Here is a 21,323-nt window from a genome sequence, read left to right as displayed (position 1 = left end):
TGGGTTGAGAAAGGAAGATTGTATTTGATGACCTGAAAGACCTGTGACCAATACAGTGGATAAGTAAAATGCAGTGGATGCTGTGTATCTAGACTTTCAGACTTTGACATGGTACCAAACAAGAAATTGTGAGAAGATCAAAAGGTGCTGTTTTTGGGAGAGGGTGGCAAATTAAATTTTAAAAATTGGTTGGAGGGGAGGAAACAGAAGTTAAATAGTCATTTGGTAGTGCAGAACTGGACTATGGCTGATAAGAAAGATGTTACCAGAGTTTTTGCACTTGCAATCATCAGGAGAAACGCAAGAATGTCAAATTTCAAATCATTTATACTACTGGCAAAAAGGGTGCTGATTGGTTGGCAAGAGAAGTCTGATTGGCTGAGGCGTTGCTTTGGAGGAATCAACGGGAAACGTTTGGGTCTCGAAGCTCCCGAGTAATTCAAATAAAGTGCTAGACTTGAACATATTCCTTTTGTTTGCAGAGATCCCTGTGCATGACTCTGTGTCGCTTCTAGCAAGCGTAAATAAGCCACATTGAGAAATGGTAGTTGTTGAGAATAGTTCCTCAGATTGGTTGCAAGTGGGTAGCGATAACCCATAGGATTTCATTCACTGTCTTCATCAATGACTTAATGCAATGATGCTCAAATTCTGCGGCAACCCTAAAATAGGCATTGTAAATAGTTGAGGCCCAAAGAAATCTGGAAGGGAGACTCTTGATAAGATGATAAAAATGAGCAAAAAAAAACAATGGAATTTCAATGCCAGTAAAGGTGAAGTGGTACCTTTTTTATGTTAAAAAACATATTAACATGATATTTTGATGCAAAAGAGCAGAGGGATTTGGGTGTTGAGATTCACAAGATATTAGAAGCACCATGTGGTATTTAAAGTTATTCTGGGATGGGACATGGTAAATGGGAACAGATTGCTTCCTGTAATGAAGAGAATGAAAAGAACATAGATAAAAGATTAGTTCCTAGAGATTCAGGGCAAAAAGCAGGAAAAACTTATTTTTCTTTCACACAGATTGCTATGAAGCTGTGAAAAGACTGGCCGGCATTAGCCATCCTCCATTACCAGCACCCGCCATTCAAGAAAATGGGAGCAGTGGTTAATATCTAAATTTTAAGGCCGGTAAGCTGCCAAGTGCTTAATAGAAAGATGAGGTGCAGATCCTCAAACTTACGTTCAGTAGAACAGTATGCGAGACCAGGGACAGAGATGAGAGTGGGAGGTAGAATGTGTATCCAGAGAGCGATTACATTGTGAAATAAAAACAAAAAACTGCGGATGCTGGAAATCCAAAACAAGAACAGAATTACCTGGAAAAACTCAGCAGGTCTGGCAGCATCGGCGGGGAAGAACGAAGTTGACGTTTCGAGTCCTCATGACCCTTCAACAGAACTGAGTAAAAATAGGAGAGGGGTGGAGGGAATCTTGAACTCCCTCCCCCATCCCTACCCCCTTTCCGTTTCTTCCCCCTCCCTTTTGTTTTTTCCAAAACTTTATATAGATTTTTCTTTTCCCACCAATTTCCGTTATTTTTAAATCTATACCTTTTATGCCCTGTTAGTCTTATTTCGCCCCACCCCCCCACTAGAGCTGTACCTTGCGTGTCCTGCCATCCATTCTTAATTAGCACATTCTCTTAGATAATATCACCACCTTCAACATCTCTTTGTTCTTTTGTCTGTGACATCTTTGATTATCTGCTCCTATCACTGCTTGCTTGTCCCTACAACCACCGCCCCCGCCCCCCACCTTAAACCAGCTTATATTTCACCCCTCTCCTGTTTTTACTCAGTTCTGTTGAAGGGTCAAGAGAACTCGAAACGTCAACTTTGTTCTTCTCCGCCGATGCTGCCAGACCTGCTGAGTTTTTCCAGATTACATTGTTGAACTTGCTACCACAATTCTGAGAGGTTTTTATATTGGACTCAAAATATTAACTCTGTTTGTGTGTCTTTCTCTTTTGTGCGCTTTCTCTCTCACGCCTCTCTTCTCCTGCGCCCTCCCTCACGCACTCTACTGTCTGATGACTTTTTCCAGCACTTTGCCTTTATTATTATCGTTGTCACAGGGTTGGTTGAGGCGAATAGCATAGATGCATTTAAGGGGAAGCTAGATAAGCACATAAGGGAAAAAGGAATAGAAGGATATGATGATGGGGTGAGATGAAGAGGAGAGTTGATGGGGGCTTGTGTGGGGTGTAAGCCCTGGCATGGGTTCAACCCGTTGAATTGAATTCTATGTAACTGGTGGAAATTTGGGCTCATCTCCCCATGATGTTGTAAACCATGATCGTATTGAGTGGCGGAGCAAGGTTGACGGGCTATTTGATCTAGTCCTCCTATTTCTCGTGTTCTTGTGTCAAGCACGGCTGGATGGATGTACGTATGTCTGACAACCTTGTGCAGAAAGAAAGTGGAAAGTGATCAAGAGTGAAATACTAGCTTTTTTCCATTAAATATAAGATGGTCATGAATAATTTCAAGAGGGGTTTCAGGTGAAACTTCGTTACCAGGAGAGTGGTGAGAATGTGGAACTCACTACCACAGGGAGTGGTTGAGGTGAATAGTACTGATACATTTAACAGGAAGCTGGATAAAGGGATAGAAGGATGTGTAGATAGAGGGTGAGATGGAAAAGGGTGGGTAGAGGCTTATGAGGAGCATAAATATTGGCATGGGGGTCTGAGTTTGGTTGTGGCGGGGTGGGGTGAAATCAGTTGTGGTGGGTAAGGTGGGGTTGTCGGAGGTCTGGGGGTTGTGGGGGGAGTTCCAGGGTGGGGGGTAGTCCTGTGGGGTCAGTCTTTACAATAGTTGCTTAGAAGTTAGAAACTGTTTTAATTCTTCTAACTTTTTTTAGGTAATTATGGTATAACCCCAGCGGAACCATTGAAGTTTGTGATTTAATCTGCATTTTTGGATGGTTCCCAGTGCAGTGCATTTGTCCGGAGGAGGTTAGCACTTCTGGGCAATTGCCGTGCAAACCCTACCTAGGAACTTGCCAGAGGGACCCCACAGCCCATCTTTAGGGGCACCCCCCAAATCCGATGCTGGGGAGCACGGAAGTTATGGGCCATTAACTTCTGGCAATCCTGAATAAATGGCATTTATTATTTAGATAATAAATAACTTGTGCAAATACAATCAATTCTATTTGTACTGCTGTCACTTCTTAAAAATCATATTTAAAAAAAAAAATAGCAAGGACTGCAAAAACAAACCCATTTTGTAGAAACTAGACCCTATTCTGCTCAGGTGCAAAAAGATGCAAGTGCTGAATGGCACTGATTCGCTCCAGTTCAAGCACATTTATTCATTGTGTGGTGCTGCCTTTTGAAGCAGTCTGTGATTTGTGAAGTGTGAAAAATCAAGATGAATTCAGTTTTACAAATAACTTTTTGATGTCAGTGAATAATTAACAATGTAAAACCCATTTTCTTTTAAAATAATTGAATGCCAGGCTCCTCAGCTTAAGCAGAAACCTCATCTCAGGAGAGCTGCAGCCTGAATGTGGAATGAGCAGAAATTGTCTATTCTTGCCAAATAATTATTTTGATAACATTTTAAAGTCAGTGTGCTACACAGACTTTTTTAAATGGTGAGCGTTTCAAGGTACAGTGTTTGCCTTTCTTACGTAACCCTGGCCTCATGAGCATTCTTGATTTTTAACCACGTCATCATTGATGGCTGCCTTCAGCTGCCTTGGCCCTAAGCTCTGGAATCCCCTCCCTAAATTTCTTCACCTCTCTATCTCGATTTCCTGCAAGATGTGCCCCAAGACCTTCACCTTTGACCAAGCTGTTGGTCATCTGATCCAATATCTCCTCATGTGGCCTGGTGTCCAAGTGGCCCACTCGGTAGCGCACTGTCCGGGACACACTTTAAAAAATTAAGGGCCCCCTCCATCTAAGTTGGAGATGAGGAGGATTTCTTCTCTCACAGGGTCATTAGTCTGTGGAATTCTCTTCCACAGAGAGGCTGGGTCATATATTCGAGGCTGAATTATGTAGATTTTTTATCAACAAGGATTATTGGTGGGGGGGGTCTGGGGTGGAGCAGGTGTAGTGCAGACAGGAAAGTGGAATTGAGGCCACAATCAGATCAACCATGAATGGCAGAGAACACTCAAGGGGTCAAATGGCCTACTCCTCCTAGTTCTTGTGTGTCTGTCTTTGTTTTCTAGTGAAGCGCCTTCTTATCCCTATATATGTTGCTGTAGATGAGTAAGTAGCTGGTGAGGATCCCGTTGTGAAGCGTGGGGTAGACCAAGGGGCTGAAAAGCCTTCATTCTCACAGCTGAGCCTCTGGGTAACTCTGGAGATATCCTGGATACGTCCAACTTAAGTATTGAACTCTGTTTTTGGAATTAAGTTTCAGATTGCCCGAGGAACTTGTTTCCTGCCAGAGCAATGTATTTTTTCTCTCTCTAGATATCCATTAACAGCCAGTATCCATCTCTATTCAAAGCCCTATTCGAACAAAGAACCCAGTAAGAGCCCTCTGGGGCTGATATCAATAGCCATCTGAATAATATACCAGCCTTCATAATGTTGCACTGTTTCCTTGCCCATGCAGAGTTAGTGGGTGCAAGTAGAGAGTTCCCATTTCTTAGAGCTGTCAGAGTGATATTTAGTAGTTATAGGGCCATTTGCGGTACAGGAGGAGGCCATATTTAAAGGAAATTAAATCAAAGTTTTTATTCTTGTGGATTGAAAACATGATAGATGGAGCTTAATGGCAGAAAAGTGTAAACTCATGCATTTTGGAAGGAGCAAAGAGCAGAGACACTCTAGACTAAATGGTATAATTTTAAAAGAGGCTACATTGCAGTGCTTGCCAAACTTTTCCCCCCCACTGTGACCCCATTTTAATGCTTGAAAATTGGTGCAACCCCAAGGGAGAGTTGTTGAGCAGGGGCCAATAGTTTTGCCCTCAACTTTACTGAAGACTCTGAGGCCTCAGAGCCAAGAATCGTGCACCCGCATGAAATGGAGCCTTGGTACCTATCACAGGAGTGTTCGCCAGATTCTCCACTTGGTAGTCAGCCGTTACTGCCTCCGAGCTTGTGACTCCAAATACATTGGGCTCGTGACCCATGGTTTGGGAACCCCCCGGGTTGTAGGAGTAGAGAGAGCCTATTGGTAAGGAGGAATTTCTTCACTCAGGGTGATGGAGGCTCAGTCATTGAGTATGTTCAAGGCAGATCGAAAGATTTCCACATATTAAAAACATTAAGGGTTACGGGGGTAGTGCAGGAAAATGGTGTTGAAGTAGATGATCAGCCATGATCTTACTGAACGGCGGAGTAGGCTTGAAGGGCTGAATGGCCTACTCCAGCTCTGTTTCTCATGTTTTGATTATTTACACAAGCCTTTGATGGAGAAAGTTGATGAAGGCTGCAATATGTGACCCTAAGCTTTATAAATAAGAGGCATAAGAGTACAAAAGCGATGTAGTTATGGTGAGCCTGTATAAGTCACTCATTAGGCCCCAGCTAGCTTGTTGTCCAATTCTGGGCACCACGTTTTAGAAAAGATGTCAAAGCCATGGAGAGAGTGCAGAGGAGATTTACTGTATTTTGTTCTTGGAGCTAAGCAGATTCAGTGGAGCTTTAATAGGAGTGTTCAGAAGTACAAAGGATTTGAGTTGACGAACAAGTGTTTCCAGTGGCAGGAGGGTCAATAACTAGAGAACACAGATATAAAGTAATTGGCAAAGAAATCAGTGGAGAAACTAGGAGAAATGGTGACCATATAACTGCCGGTTTTATTTTTTAAAAATCCCATCTGGTTCACTAATGTCCTTTAGGGAAGGAAATCGGCCATCCTTACCTGTTCTGGCCTACATGTGACTTCAGACCTACGGCAATGTGGCTGACTTTTGGCAGCCCTAGCAAACTACTCAGTTGTATTCAAGAAAGTGACTCATTACCACTTTCTCAAATAGTTAGAGATGGGCAACAAATGCTGGCCTTGCCAGTGTTGCCCAGACCACGTAGAATGAATAAAAAGAAATTATACAACAGCCCTGAACTGCGCATCCATAAAACCAAATATATTGCTGGCACAAGTGAACTGCAGCTCCAGCAAGGTTAATTCATATTGAAATGCATTGTTATGGGCCGTATCTCTTTAATCTATCATTAGCAATATAATTCTGCATGAACTGGTTCTCACCAAACTAACAGGAGTAACTAACGACGTTCTTTCCAATTCATGGCATATATATATTTGCATATTAACCATGAGAGAGTAACCATGTGTGCTTGTAAAATTGAGAAAGGTAAAGAAAAGACAAGCTTGCACTTTTTGCAACGACTGGACATCTCAGTGCCCTGTACATTCAATTATGTACTTTTTCTAGTGTTTTAATATAGGAAACATAGTTCACAAACTCCCAAAAAACAGCAGTTGTGATAATGACTGGATAATCTGTTTTTAGCGATGTTGACTGAGGAGTGAATATTTGCCAGGACACCGGGAATAACTCCCCTGCTCCTCTTCACAATAGTGCCATGGGATCTTTCACATCCACCCACGCAGGCCGATGAAGCCTTGGTTTAATGTCGCACCCAAAACACGGCACCTCTGACAGTGTATTGCTCCCTCAGGACCGCACTGCAGTGTCGGCTTTTGTGTTCCAACCCTGGAGTGGAACCTGAGGCTGGAGCCCTGTGATTCAGAGGCAAGCGTGCTACCAATGGAGCCACAGCTGATGCTGACCAGCCAAATATCACTGTGCGATTTGTGTTGAAAGTGTCTGCAATCTTTCCACATGACTAATGCCCTCATCCTTGGTGCCATGCTAGTAAATCTTGTCTGCGTCACCTCCAAGGGGGTCTTTCCAGAAACGGCTGTATTGATTTGATGTGCTTTTAAACCTACAGGAAGCAGAGGGTAATGGTCGAGGGGTGTTTTTATGACTGGATGCCTGTGTGCAGTGGGGTTCCACAGGGATCGGTGTTGGGTCTGTTGCTGTTTGTGGTATATATGAACGATTTATACTTGAATGTCGGAGGGTTGATCAATAAGTTCGTGGATGACACGAAAATTGGTGGGTTGGTAAATAGTGAGGAGGATAGCCTTAGACAACAGGAGGATGTAGACAGGCTGGTCAGATGGGCTGATCAATGGAAAATGAAATTTAATCTGGGTAAGTGTAAGTTGATGCACTTGGGCAGGACAAACAAGGCACGGGAGTACAGGATGAATGGTAGAACCCTGGGAAGCACTGAGGATCAGAAGGACCTTGGTGTACATGTCCACCAGTCCCTTAAGGTAGCGGGACAGGTAGATAAGGTGGTTAAGAAGGCATATGGGATACCTGCCTTTATTAGCCGAGGCATAGAATATAAGAGCAGGGAGATTATGCTGGAACAGTGTAAAAAGCTGGTTAGGCCGCAGCTAGATTATTGTGTGCAGTTCTGGAATCTGCATTATAGGAAGGATGTGATTGCACTAGAGAGAGTGCAGAGGAGATTTACCAGAATGTTGCCTGGGCTGGAGAGTTTTAGTTATGAGGAGAGATAGACTGGGGTTATTTTCCCTGGAGCAGATGAGATTGAGGGGGGACATGATTGAGGTGTATAAAATTATGAGGGACATAGATAGGCTAGACAGGAAGGAACTTTTCCCCTTGGTGGAGGGATCAACCAGGGGGCATAGATTTAAGGTAAGGGGCAGGAGGTTTAGAGGGGATGTGAGGAAGAATTTTTTCACCTAGAGGGTGGTGGGAATCTGGAACTCTCTGCCTGAAAGGGTGGTTGAGGCAGAAACCCTCATAACATTTAAGAAGTGTTTGGATGTGCACTTGCGATGCCATGACATACAAGGCTATGGGCCTAGTGCTGGAAAGTGGGATTAGAATAGTTAGTTACTTGTTTGACTGGCGCAGAGTCGATGGGCCGAAGGGCCTTTTTCTGTGCTGTAGACCTCTATGACACTCTAGATGTGAATGCATACTCATTCTTAACCAAGAATTGCACTATGTTGAAGCACCAATTAAATGGTTCGCTTCCCCTCTGAACTCTGCAAAAGGAAAAGAAAATCAGCCAAGACTCTTATACCTAAACAGTATTCAGTGACTCATGTTCGGAAATATAAATATATGGAACGTAGGATATCGCAGCTTAGCTCAATTCATTGTGGGGTGGGGGTCAGCTGTGATGTCCTTCATGGTGAACAGCCAAAAGGCACTCGCTGTGGGTTTTTTTGTAAAAATGAGGCACCACAAGGCTGCCAGCAACACAGAAATGTACAAGTCTGAGTGTCAGCACTTGAGGGGAGATGAGAATAACTTGAGAAAGTTGTCATGTAACCTGAAGTACAATTTGCATCTTTGTTAGCCCTGACTCAGTTGTTGACGTATTTGCTTCTGAGCCAGAAGGGTGTTGGTTCAAGTCCCACCACGAGCTTGAGCGTAACAATCAAGGCCGACACTCAAGTGCAGCACTGAGAGAGATGCTTAACGTTGGGTGAGATGTTAAACCACCTCTCAGGTGGATGAAAATGATTGCCTGGTACAGAAGTTATCCCTGGCCATTATCATTTTGCTGTTTGTGGGATCTTGCTGTGCCTTGTTACAACAGTGGCTACATTTCAAAGTACTTCATTGGCTATAAAGTGTTCTGGAGCATCCAGTGGTTGTGAAAGATGTTATATAAATGCAAATCTGCCCTTTCTTTAAGCTGCAATTTCTTTAGTTGCGAGTAGAGATGTGTTATACACTGCAGTAAGATACAATAATGTAGGTCTCAAAAAGGAGTAGTAGTAGCAGAGTGTGAAGGGCATAGTTTGAGAGTTCAGTCTTCAGGGTACTTCGGATTGTGATGGAGTGAGCTTTTGTGCTTTGTTCTGCTGCGAAATCTGATGGAATATCGCCTGCATCTCTTTATTTGTTGTTAATCCTCCTAACTAGACCTTGCAAGGTTTGCTCTGCTAATGGTTGGAGGGGAAGACACCATTTGATTTAATTCATTCAAGCTTGTAGTTCATGAATTGGTCAAGAGGATCCTTCATTTGAAGCTCTTTGTATGTCACTCGATTCAAATCTTTCTTGCTGCACAATTGATGCTGAGCCTGTTAATGAAATTCTTTGCGTGGTTTGAACTGTTAAGTTTTTAATAAGCTTTACAGTCTGAAGCCTTGAATGTCTTCAGTCAATTTGGATTTGTTTTGTTTTTCCTATCTCTCCCCCCTCCACACACACACACACACACACACACCGGTGTGAGTGGTGTAAAAGTAATGGAACTATGTTCGACATGATTAGCACTTCCTCATTTAAAAAAAAATGCCTGTTCTTACTTGAGCTGCAAAGCCACAGTGGGTTGGATAGGATAGGCTATCATTACTTTCTCTCACCCTGGGTTAATTTTTGAGAAATTGCAACCAGAGTTAATGGTTGCATTTGTAAAAAAAAACATTGCTTTCACTTCCCTGTAGTTTGGGCGACGACTGTGAATTGTTAAAGGACAATGCTGCTGGGCCACAGAAAATCCCCAGTGGTTGTGTTTCATTTATAACGTTGCCTCGGGCCTTTCACTCCATCCTGTTGGAGTGACCTCCTTTTCAACCCTGCACTGACAGTTGTGCAGAGCGCAGTTTTCTATTGACGGTGTTCCAGTTAGTCACATGACTCGCTGGCTTGAACTTCAACCTTTCTCTGTGTGCGTGTGTACATTTTACCTGCAATCCAACATACATACCGGCCTTCCTCTTGCGAATCTGAGATGTTTGAGAAACTCCTGTGAGCTTTGAAGCGAGATGTAGCATGCTGAGTCTCATGATTAGTTCCCCTCCCTACATGCACAACAAAAAAAAAAACCGCTCAGTTATTTGTTGACTCAGAAGCTCAGGAAATTGTTCTCGTGGCCGAAAATGGACCACGTACCCTGGCTTTCACTTAAGACAATATAAATTCAGTCATCACCCAAGATCCCCCTCTCACTAGGTTACCAGGGAGGCTATAGCCCAAAGCTAGGCAGTTAATGCTTGTGCTGGTTGACGACCGATGGTTCTTTATAAGTGGTGATTGTGAACCGTGTTACCGTACACATTTGGAACAATTCACCACAAGCACCCCTGCTCCTAATTCATGTGTGTTTAATAACCTGATGCACAACTTTCAAGATCAAAAATATATAGGCTTTTAAAAATATTTTGTAAATAAATAAAATTAGATGGTTGTGTAGGTTCCCAATGTGTGGGATCCCTTCAGCCTCTTAAGTTTATCATTGACAGATATTCCACTTGCTGTTTGATTAAATATTCAGCTCTTTGAGGTAAAGTGTCTCCCATATATACCCTCGAGGGGAATATAGTTCAATATGGTTCATTTTTCCCCCAAAGAGGTGCAATGTCCAGTGTTTCAAGCAGTAGCAACAATTTGGCAATGGTACCCCATATTTAATGTTTTAGCTCAGCAGTCTGCTTCATCCCTACCCACCATCCCACAATCATTTCCATCTCTCTCCAGCCTCACCATAGTCAAGGTCACTGAGTTCAGCCATCAACATCTCCCCACCACCGCACATCTCTGCCACACCTCGGCTCTCTGCTGCTGAGACCCTCGACCACTCTTTTGCCGCTTCCAGTCTCCCTTGCCTTCCTGCCTCCAGCCACCCACTGTATGTTTTAACTGGTCCAAACTCCGGCCTGTACCCTATCCCGCATCAAGTTCTGCACACCCGTCACTCCTTGCTGGCTGACACCAGCTCCTGGCCGCCCAGCAATTTAATTTGAAGGAGGCAGTGGAAAAGAGTTAGAGAAGCTTGAGGAAGAAATTCCTGAGCCCAGGAGCTGCCAATAAAGAAGCGATGGAAATCGGGGACGCTGAAGAGGCCAGGGTACGAACAGAGTTGGGATGTGGCAGATGGGGGAAATATTGTTGGGTCAGACTGGGATAGGGAGAGTGGCCATGAAGGAATTTAAACACAAGAAAAAAACTGACTCAAATTGGTGGGCCAAAACTGCATCTGAAGTGCTGTAACTTGCAAGGCTATGGGCCAAGTGCTGGGAAGTGGAATTAACATGAGCGGCTGGTTTACTTTTTTCTCTTTTTGGCTGCTGTATGCACAATGGGCTGAATGGCCTCTTTCTGCACTGTAACTTTTCTATGGTTCTGTGGAATTTCTTGACATGATATCTGCTTACTGGGTGTCCACAACAGGTTAGATGTCATGATGCGTTGCAAACTAAAGTACTGAGTATGTGTCCTGATAAAAAATATCTTACCCTGCATCAATGTGACATTTTCTATTCCCTGCACTATTCATCCCCTCAAGTATTAGCATTATGGAACATAGGCGCATTTAGAGGTCATTCAGTCCCTCAACCCTGTTCTGCCTTCATTGAGATCATGGCTGATCTGTAACCTAACTCCATGTACCTGTGTTTGCTCCATGTCCCTTGTTAAAGTCTTTGGTTAACCAAGATCTCTTTGTTAAAGTGTTCCAAACTATTACTACCTTTGTGTGAAGAAGTGTTTCCTAATTTCACTTCTGGAAGGTCTGGCTCTAGCTTTGTTAGACCATGCCTGCAGTGATTGTAGGTAAAACCTTTCCTACTGCCTTTCGGGGTCATGTGATTGTACTGACGAATGAGCCCTAAGCGCAGGTAATCTGAGCGGCTGAGCTTTCTAGTCATGGACCTGGTTCAAGCATGTAGCTTCCAAAAGAGCTCTGTAGTGAAGTTCTCTTGTTTCAAATAAGAAACCTGTCTGGTGCATCGAGTTAATTACATTTGGCGACGAGGGTGGGATAACTCCGACGCTGCTCCTCGCCTCATGAATGTGAGTACCTCAATTCTTAAGGAAAGAAAGAAAAGTAAATGTATGCCACTCTATGGCAGAATCGACCCTCATGACTCGTCTGTGGAAGACTGGAGCCAGTACATAGTGCCTTGGTTTTTATTTCAAGGGGAATGAAATAACAGCAGAGGAGAAGCAGAAAGCAATCCTTTTAAGTGCCCGGGTCTACATATATTTTTGCTCGTAAGCCTTTTATCTTTCCCAATTCGTCACGAATTGAGCATGCTCAATTCTAAATCTTTTATCGAGCTGGTAGGCCTCGTGAAAATGCATTTTCAGACAAAGCTATCAGTGATTATGCAGAGGTTTAAGTTTAACCTAAGAGTAAAGGCCCCGGGTGAGTCCATCGCAACCTGCAGCGTGAAGTTGAAACAGTTGGCTGAGTACTGTTGACTTCGGAGGTACACTCAATGATATGTTGCAAGATTGCTTGGTTTGTGGAGAACCTGATGATGCCATCCAGTGCCGTTTACTTGCAGAAGTTAATATTGATTTGAAGCGCGCCATGGAGTTAGCGCTAGCAATGGAGAGTGCCGAGAGGGACTCACAGGCTTTGCCGATTGTGCAACAAGGCACTGTTCTTCAGTTGGGGCGGGAACCTACCGCCAGGCGTGGTGTGAAAACCAGAGAGACAGCAGCGAAGCGGGAAACAGTCTCTGCTGCTTGAAAAGCGAAAAGGCATAGTGGAAGCATCTCACCAGCAATTCGGATTAATCTGTTACTGATGTGGGGGTAACCATGTACCGCAAACCAGAGGCAGAATGCCATGACTGCCACAAAATAGAGCATGTAATAAAGCAATACAGGGTAAAATTGAGACAGCCAATAAGACAGCAGACCAAGATGATTGAAGTGCACAATGCAACAGAACCAGAAGCTGATGATACTGATATCTATTCCCTATACAATGTCAAAGTAGTAAAAACTGAACCAAACGCTGTCACCCTTCAAGTGAATGGGAAGCCTCTAGTCATAGAGGTAGACACGAGAGCATCGACCACAGTGGTGGGAATCTGGAACAAACCATGGCGCAGCTGGAGACATACACTGGCGAGTCAATACAGGTAAAAGGCATTGCCACACTGTGTCCTATAGCAACAGACAGCCCAGCTTCCTGTCATCATTGTAACAGGTGAAGGACCTCGACTTCTGGGCCAGGATTGGTTACAAAAATTTAAGCTCAACCAGTCAGAAATGTTTCAAGTGAGAGCAGGAGGAATTCCTGATTTGTTAAGGAAGTACAACAGCGTGTTTTGTCAAATTGGGAAAGATAAAAGGCTTACGAGCAAAACTCAGAGGCAATACCCCATGCCTCTAAGGCCAGACCTGTGCTGTATGCCCTAAAGGGGAAGGTGGATGCAGAATGTGCCGCTTAGAGAAGCTCGGCATCATCCAGCCAGTCCAATTTTCAGAATGTGCAGCACCTATAGTCCCTGTGATGAAACCAAATCAAACTATTCGCATTTGCAGAGATTACAAGTTAACTGTGAGCAAGGCTGCTAAATTGGATAAATATCCTATCCCGAATTGAAGATTTTTATGCTAAGCTAGCTGGAGGAAAATCCTACGCTAAACTGGATGTGAGCCATGCATACCGACAGCTGGAGCTGAATAGCACATCTAGATGGTATATAACCATAAGGGCCTGTATCAATATACATGCCTGCGCTTTGGTGTATCATTTTCCTGTCCAATTTTCCAAAGGACCTTGGGAAGCCTATTGCAAGGACTTCCCTGAGTAGTAGTGTATCTGAGTGATGTTCTGATCACAGGATTAACGGAAGCTGAACATTTGGCCAACCTAGAAGAGGTTTTAAGATGATTTTTAGAAGCTGGTGTACGGTTGAAGAAAGAGAAGTGTGCTTTCCAAGCGACTGAAGCCTCTTACTTGGGTCATCGAGTGGATGCATCCAGTAGAGGAGAAAGTCAGGGCAATCAAAGAAGCGTCTTCTCCTACCAGTGTCACTGAACTCGAGTCTTTTTTTGGGCATGATAAATTATTGTAGTCACTTCTTTCCAAACTTGTCAACAGTGTTAGCGTCTTTACACTTACTATGGAAAAAGAACCATGGTTGGTCATGGAGGGTGCAACAAGAAGAAGCCTTTGTAAAGGTCAAGAAGCTATTACACTCATCATGTCTACTAGTACATTATGACGCGTCAAAAGAATTAATATTAACCTGTGATGTATCTCCCTATGGAGTGGAAATGGTGTTGTGTCACAGGATGGAATATGGTTTTGAAAGGCCAATAGGCTATGTCTCCAGAGCCCTCTCTGCAGCCAAGAAAGGTTATTCCCAACTTGAAAAGGAAGGTTTATCAGTGATATTTGAAGCAAAGAAATTCCATCAGTATCTGCATGGTCGACATTTCACCATAGTGTCGGACTAAAGGGTTGATTTAGTGAGGATAAAGCCATTCCACTAATATCCTCGGAAGAATTCAACGTTGGGCTTTGATTTTATCGGTGTGTGAGTACACCTTTATGCACTGTCCTGGTGTGCATATAGCAAATGCAGGCACACTGAGTCGTCTTCCATTGCCAGATCGCGTTGTACATGCTTCAGTGCCACAAGAAGTTGTACTTGTGTTGAATTTATTGGACTCTTCGCCGGTCTGTGCAAAGCAAATAAGGAATTGAACAAACCAGGATCCAATTTTGTCAAAAGTCTGAGACCAGGAATTGCAAGGATGCTAGAATTCACCAGTGTCTGAAGAAATAAGACCATTCCATGCCAGTTTTAAGTTGTCAGTATGAAATCTTGTTGTGGATATCAAGAGTCATCGTCCCTTCGCAAGGAAGAGAACCATTCTTGATAGAGCTTCACAGTGCACGTCCAGGCATATTGAAGATGAAGAAGCTTGTGTGATGCTATGTCTGGTGGCCAGGTATAGACAGTACATTGAAAGCATGGTCACACACTGTCTCCAGTGTCAGTAACAACAGAAGTTGCCCGTTTCAGCTCCACAGCATCCATGGGAGTGGCCTGTTCGACCCTGGGTTAGACTATATGTAGACCATGTGGGTCCATTTTTATTGGTCATCGATGCGCTTTCTAAGTGGATGGATGTGTATGAAGTTAGATCACCGATATCGGGTGCAGCTATTGAAAATCAGAGATTCATGGGTTTAAATGGAATTAAACATATTAAACATATTAAAACAGCACCATATCATCCCTCATCCAATGGGTTAGCAGAAAGAGCAGTGCAAACTTTCAAATCAGGAAGGAGGAAGTGATCCGAAGGTATGTTAGAAACTCTAATTTTGTGTTTTCTTCTCAGTTATCATACAACGACTCATGCAACTACTGGTTCAACACCAGTGTTTACTGATGAGCCATCGCATTCATACAAGGTTCAAGTCTGGTGTTTCCAAACTTAGAGGGGAAGGTAGAAAAGAACCAGAGTAGTCAGAAATTGAATCATGATATTCATAGCAAAGCTAAAATTTACTGTGGGAGATAGTTTAGTTTTCATGTGGACACTGCAGGTGTGGTTGATGTGGGTCACATCAGCACCCACTGCAATTGTGGTTGATGTGGATCACACTAGCACCCACATGCTGCAGCTGCAATACATCACCTCTCCTGACATCTTTGTTGTAATTTGTTTATTTAGCACTACAAATTTAGAAATATCACTGATAATTTGTTATTTTAAGTTTAACTAGTTAAAGCATAATTTTAATACGAGGCTTTTATCTACTGCCCACCCTTCCCCCAGGTACTAGTTTAAACTGCTGCCCTAGTTTAGGGAACAAAAAGAAACTGTAACCCTCACCAACCAATCACCTGCCTGCTTGCCTGTTCAAGCTCTCTGGTCTCGCTGTGTCCTCCTCCCTCTCTCAGACTTTTTTTTTGTATTCTGTAAAAGATCAGAACAGCACCTCTCCCTCACGGCGTCAAATTCCCTCACTCACCAAATTCTCAGGTTTAGTACTCTGTCAAAGCTTTACTCCATCCAGTTGGCATCTATGCTACTTAGTCTGTGCATGAGCGAAAACCTCCTGCGTTCAGACTAACTGAAATTCTTAATCCCTGAGTCGGACTGTATTGACTAAGGAATTTAGTTCTAACTAGCCACCTAATTAACTCACTGTGCAGCTGCCACTTGCAGGCAGTTTGTTTACCACCGACTAACTTATAATTTCTTTCGGTCTTAATGTTAAATTAATGTTAAATGCAACACCCGAATTAGATTTTAGAAAGATATCAATCCATAAACACTTAAAATTAGTGAGTAATTTCCGAATTCAATGCTCTGGTTTTCGAGAATTGTGATATCTGACACTAAAGTCGAAATCTATTGGGCAGTAGTCCTCCCTATGCTTCTCTACCATGCTGAAACTTGAACAACTTGCAGACATCATCTCAAGGTCCTAGAACAACAACATCAACCTGTCTTAGAAGGAACCAGTGAATCAAGTGGGAGGGCAACAGGACAAACATGTGTTGTCCAATATGCAGACAAACCTGATTATAGGGGCCATGAGAATCTCAGCAGCTGAGGTGAGACATGTCATGCAGGTGCTCTACTTAGATCTACACCAGGGAATCTGCTCACACTGGGGCAAAAATGTTTCAAAGACTATCTCAAAGCGACCATGAAGGTCTGTTGTATTAACATCAGTGCAAGGGAAGCAGATGCCCAATTGTGACCAAAATGGTGATCCATCTTCAGCAATGGTGTCAAAAACTTCCAGTCATTAAGAGCAGCCACAGAGAGAGAACAGCAAAAGACACAGAAAGAGAAGGCAGTGGCTCAAGTCAACTATCCATCTCCATCTCTACCAGCTAATAGCTGATCTCCTGAATGTGGGAGAGCCTGTAAGGCTAAGATAGGAAGCATCAGTGAACCCACAAACAACATTCAGATCTCGCTGCCACCTAGCTATCCTCAAGAAGAAAGAATCATCCTTGACATGAGGAATTGTTGATAATGATCAACCTCTTATGAGGGACTTTACCAAATACCTTCTGGCAATCTATATAAATAACATACATGGACCATCCCCTGACCACTACTTTAGGCATCTTTTCAAAATATTCAATCTGGTGCATCAGGCATGAGCTACCCTTTACAAATCTATGCTGGCTGTGTTTGGGCACTGTCTACAGTTAAAGATAGATGCTAGGAATTTCCCAACAACAGAGAGACTTTATTAATTATTCACGGTATCCCGCATCCAGTAGAACTAGATTGAGACTGCTCAAACTCATTTCATATAAGGCAATTAGCTAGAGAGAGAGAGGGAGGACTTAGTGTCCTTTGGTCTCAGCTGCATTCAAAATCTAGTCAAATGATGAAAGAAGTATTGCTGATCTGCCTTGCTGCCCTGCCCGCAGTGCCAGTGTGATGCTAGGTACGTAGGCCATACGTCCCAAGGACTGGCAGATCATATCGAGCAGCATGCCCAACCCCCATCTGCAGTTGGACAACATTTGCTAAATAATTGCCAGTGCACCAAGCATTGCGCTGCCAACCAATTTAAGATTGTCAGTCGGGCTCACAATGTGGTGCATTTGTGTGTACTGGAGGCCACATATATTAATACACAGGGCCCTGTCCTTAGCAGACCGAAAAAAACCTGTACACACATTGCGCCTGTTTGAGCTAAACGAAATAAGTGAGCCATTCGCTGATTAATTGGTGAAGCTGCCTAGTTTAAATGTCAGACAATGCTTGACAGTTAACACCATCAGTGGTGCATTCTCCATGGCAATGCCACTTGCCAACCAATCAGCACTCTCTTCACATACAGTATAAATTGTTGTTTTCCCCCTAATATTGGTATTCTTACGAGTGTCCTGCTGAGGGCAAGATGAAAAGCTTAGGCATCTCTTTTTTTTTCAGTAATACTTGGATGTTTTTGACGCCACAGAAATGAGAGGAGAGGGACTGTGTACGATGGTGGCCGCTGCTTTTGATAGCATTGTGTGTATCCACTTAGCCCACTCTTTCTGACCTCACGGCTAACCATGTGCCTTTTCTGTTCCTGCCTGCAGGGCTTGAGCGGCAGCGGGAGTGCATCTGGTGGTCTCAGAGCAGCACAAGCCCGACCCTACCTACGACAGAGGATAACGCGAGTCAATCTCAGGGATCTCATCCTCTGCTTGGAGCAGGACCAGGCAAAAAAACACTCGCTGCTCTTGTACCGAGCCTATCTCAAGTGAAGAGGAGAAAACGTATATGCTGGATTTTATGCTGGTTGCACAGATGGTTCTGCGAAATGATTTCTAGACATTGCTTCAGGAATCTGTGATTCTGGACCTTGGTTGTCCTTGTTTACTCTCGTGACATTTCTTTTTTTAAAAAAAAAATACTGACGGGTAAAACTTTGATTTTTGTTTCAGGGTGAAGCTAAAGGCGAGGCGTTGATTATGTAGAATTTTCCAACATCACTTGTGAAATTTTGTTTCCTCCCGTTGAAAGATTCGGAAAACCGGGATGGTATAGGTATATATTATTTATTAAAAAACTGCAATTGTTCCAAGTTCCCTAATAACTGATGATTATGATACAGAGCGTTGTTAAACAACTTGAAATGTTTACTTCCCCTCGTGCTTCATCTGCTATGGGATGTGTTGCTCCTTCAGGGTAAATTCATGGACGAGTGTCTACTTTTTCTCTTTTGAGGTTTTTGCAGCTTTGTAATCCTTTTCTTCCTACCCTACGTAACAGGTGCATCTGCCATTCCTCTTCAGTGCTTGTTCTTAACATCGGTCTAAGTCATGCTCCCCTTGGCCAGAGAATTTAAGTCTGTATAGTTGGTACTGTATTGGTTTTCGGACTCAGGCCAGTTAATTTTACATGATGTGTTTAACTGTTTGAGCAGGCTGGTGCTCATTTCTTATGGGCTAACTGCAAGAAAAAGTCTCCTATTCCTGGCCAATCTTGTTATTTTGTCTGCCTTCCTCAGGGTCGCAGTTACAACTTTGCCTTCTGAGAAGCCTAGTGTGGGCTTTCAGAAGAAATGTGAAATTCAAAAGAAAATCACATTCCAACAGATATGAAAAATGGTTAGATGAGACAGTGATGTTATACCTCTCGCTACACTTACTAGTTAATCACTGGCTTAGACCAATCTTAAATACGTCTTAAACTGAGTCACTCACCAATCATGCTGAAATCCTCCCCTCCACACCACCCCCCCAGCACACACACACCCAGAAGAGCGCAGGAGCCAATATAGTGACTTGAGCAGTCACCTACACTTGACTCTGTCAGAGTATTAAATTTTATAGCCTCGTGTTTCCATAATAAGCTACTGAGATTAGAGCCTTGACATTTTAACCTCACATCCAGCACATGTGTGAAGCTGTTGAACTGAGGTGTGCTACTGACCATCATTCCCAATGTTTTGATATTGCATCCAGCGTTCTGGATTTGCCATCTAATTCGGCCTTTTGTGATGGATTGTCGGAGACCATCTCGGAGCATTTGAATTAGGGCATTTTCTATGCTAGATCCAGACACATTTCAGGCATGTTGTCCATTTGTAATCATTAAAGTGTTAGTTTGGCTCAGCAGTTAACCTGCTTTCCTTTCAGTCAGTAGTTTGTACATTCAGTCCAGGGTTTAAGCAAAATAAGCTTTGGCTCTACACCCAGTGCCATGCCGAGAGAGTGCTGTATTGTCATGGGGGTCTGTCTGTCTGCGGACGTGAAAAGTCCACAGGGCATTATTTGAAGAAGCCGTTCCCCTGGTGTCCACCCTGACCCGTGTTAACTGGCCATTTATTTACTGACTTTGAACCTGTGCAATCATATTTTCTCATAAAGCATCAGTGGCCACAATTGAAAAATAAAAATTGGAGGTGAACTGTAACAAGCCATTCCGTTACTTACATGGGGTAACTGCCTAGAAAGAAGTACAGCGTGTCAGGATTTTGCATCCGCCTACCCTGTACCACCTACAAGCAGCTGATATTCTATTTATCCATTGTATTTGAAGCATAGCAAATGGAGGCGATATTAGGTGACTTAGTTTGACATTCAGAATCATTATTTTGTGAATAACTGCACTCAAATCTCATATTTCCAACTTTCCTGTCTGGGCAGGTGGTTTTTCTCCACTACAAGTCCATAAACACAAAGGAGCATAGCTGATCTGTAAATAAATGGCTGTGCTAATTACATTTACCCCTGCCAGCTATGATCGCTCCCATTAGGCTCACTTGGTATTGATCTCATACTGATATCTTTTTGAGTAGACATACTGGCGATGGTGAGTGCATTTTTTTGATAATGTAGGGAGGGAAAGAACTGCCCACATGTCTGAAAGCAAGTGGCATCCTTGTAATTCTCTTCCAAACGTGCCCCCTCCCACCCCCTTTTGGGTTAGATGGGTGAAAGAACAAGGAATTGCAGTGCTCTGCTTGACGTCAGAAACCCCCTCGTAAGTCCTCCTCTTCAGAAGCCAGGAAGATCGCAGGATTGATTACGGTGTCCAGCTCCAATCTTGGGACCAAAGTTGCGCCTGCCAATTTGGGAGAACCCGTGAGGAAATTCTCAGCAAGGTTATTCCAGCAATGCGAGGCAGCTCCTAATGAGTGCAACGCTTAGACAGGCTTCTACCCAAGCTGTGGTGTTCGATGATTGAAATGCCAGCAGAGAGAGTCTCCTATGAGCAAGATGTCACCAAGTGTCAAGACGAGCTGGTCAGACCAATGCCAGAACATCTTGGGATCTTTTCGGCTGTCATCTCTTCCACCAGCGCCCATCCTCCTGTGCACAGAGACTGTGTTTCCAAAACAATTTGTTCATGTGGAAGAGACATCCTTGAGTAATGTTCATTTTGATATCGCCACCTTCTTTTCTGTTCCTTGTTGGGTTTCCCTCACTTCCCCTCCCAGCCCATTGTTATATTCAGGCAAACTAGACTTGGGAAGGGGTGGGAGGGAAGAGTTGCAGTAATCATGTTAAAGCACAGTGGCAATTTGATGTTCAAAACATTATTCAGCCACTTTAACACATCCAGAGCGATGTTTAGGAGTGTTTTTCTCCTCTGTTAAGGGTAGATGGAGTTTTTTGATATGTGTATTTATTAAAAAGCTCTGTTCCTTGGGGATATTCTGCAACAGAAATATAATTTTGATGCCATTTTGAGTAATATATAGAAAGTGATTTTTATTTTCCATAATGTAGAGATGGTTAACTGTGTGAAATGTGAAATAGTTTTCATGCCTCTGGCAGTTTATAGTTACCTTCAACATTTTTGGAAGTTGGAGGAGGTACAAAGAAACTAATGATGTTCCTTATGATGTCACCTGCAAATTTTTTTTTTAAACACTTAGAGCACCTTTGAGCCGAATCAAACTGGGCATTGGCTCAGTAAATAGTAAAACGAGATGTCAGCCAAAGTTATATATAAAAGAATGTTTTGACCCTTGTGCATTATTACTGGTATCAGGTTTCTTTATTTGTACAGTCTTCCAGGCAGCATATGCTGTGTAAAATTATTTTTATTGTGATGTATATAAACTTCATTTCTTTAACTGTA

The 21,323-nt window shown here is 43.1% G+C and overlaps 1 protein-coding gene across 1 annotated transcript in view; it reads left to right on the top strand.

Moving 5' to 3' along the window:
* LOC121278865 (transcription initiation factor TFIID subunit 4-like) overlaps positions 1 to 19,626 on the top strand; it is a 164,133-nt gene extending 144,507 nt beyond the window's left edge. The window contains exon 15 of the mRNA XM_041189322.1: positions 17,828 to 19,626. Within this exon, the coding sequence (XP_041045256.1) occupies positions 17,828 to 17,995 (168 nt within the window). The 3' untranslated portion in view covers positions 17,996 to 19,626. The remainder of the gene's footprint in view (positions 1 to 17,827) is intronic.
* The last annotated feature ends 1,697 nt before the right edge of the window (positions 19,627 to 21,323 follow it).

This window comes from Carcharodon carcharias, chromosome 6 (assembly GCF_017639515.1).
Source record: "Carcharodon carcharias isolate sCarCar2 chromosome 6, sCarCar2.pri, whole genome shotgun sequence".
Classification (NCBI taxonomy): domain Eukaryota; kingdom Metazoa; phylum Chordata; class Chondrichthyes; order Lamniformes; family Lamnidae; genus Carcharodon; species Carcharodon carcharias.
This window is presented reverse-complemented; position numbering and strand designations above follow the sequence as displayed.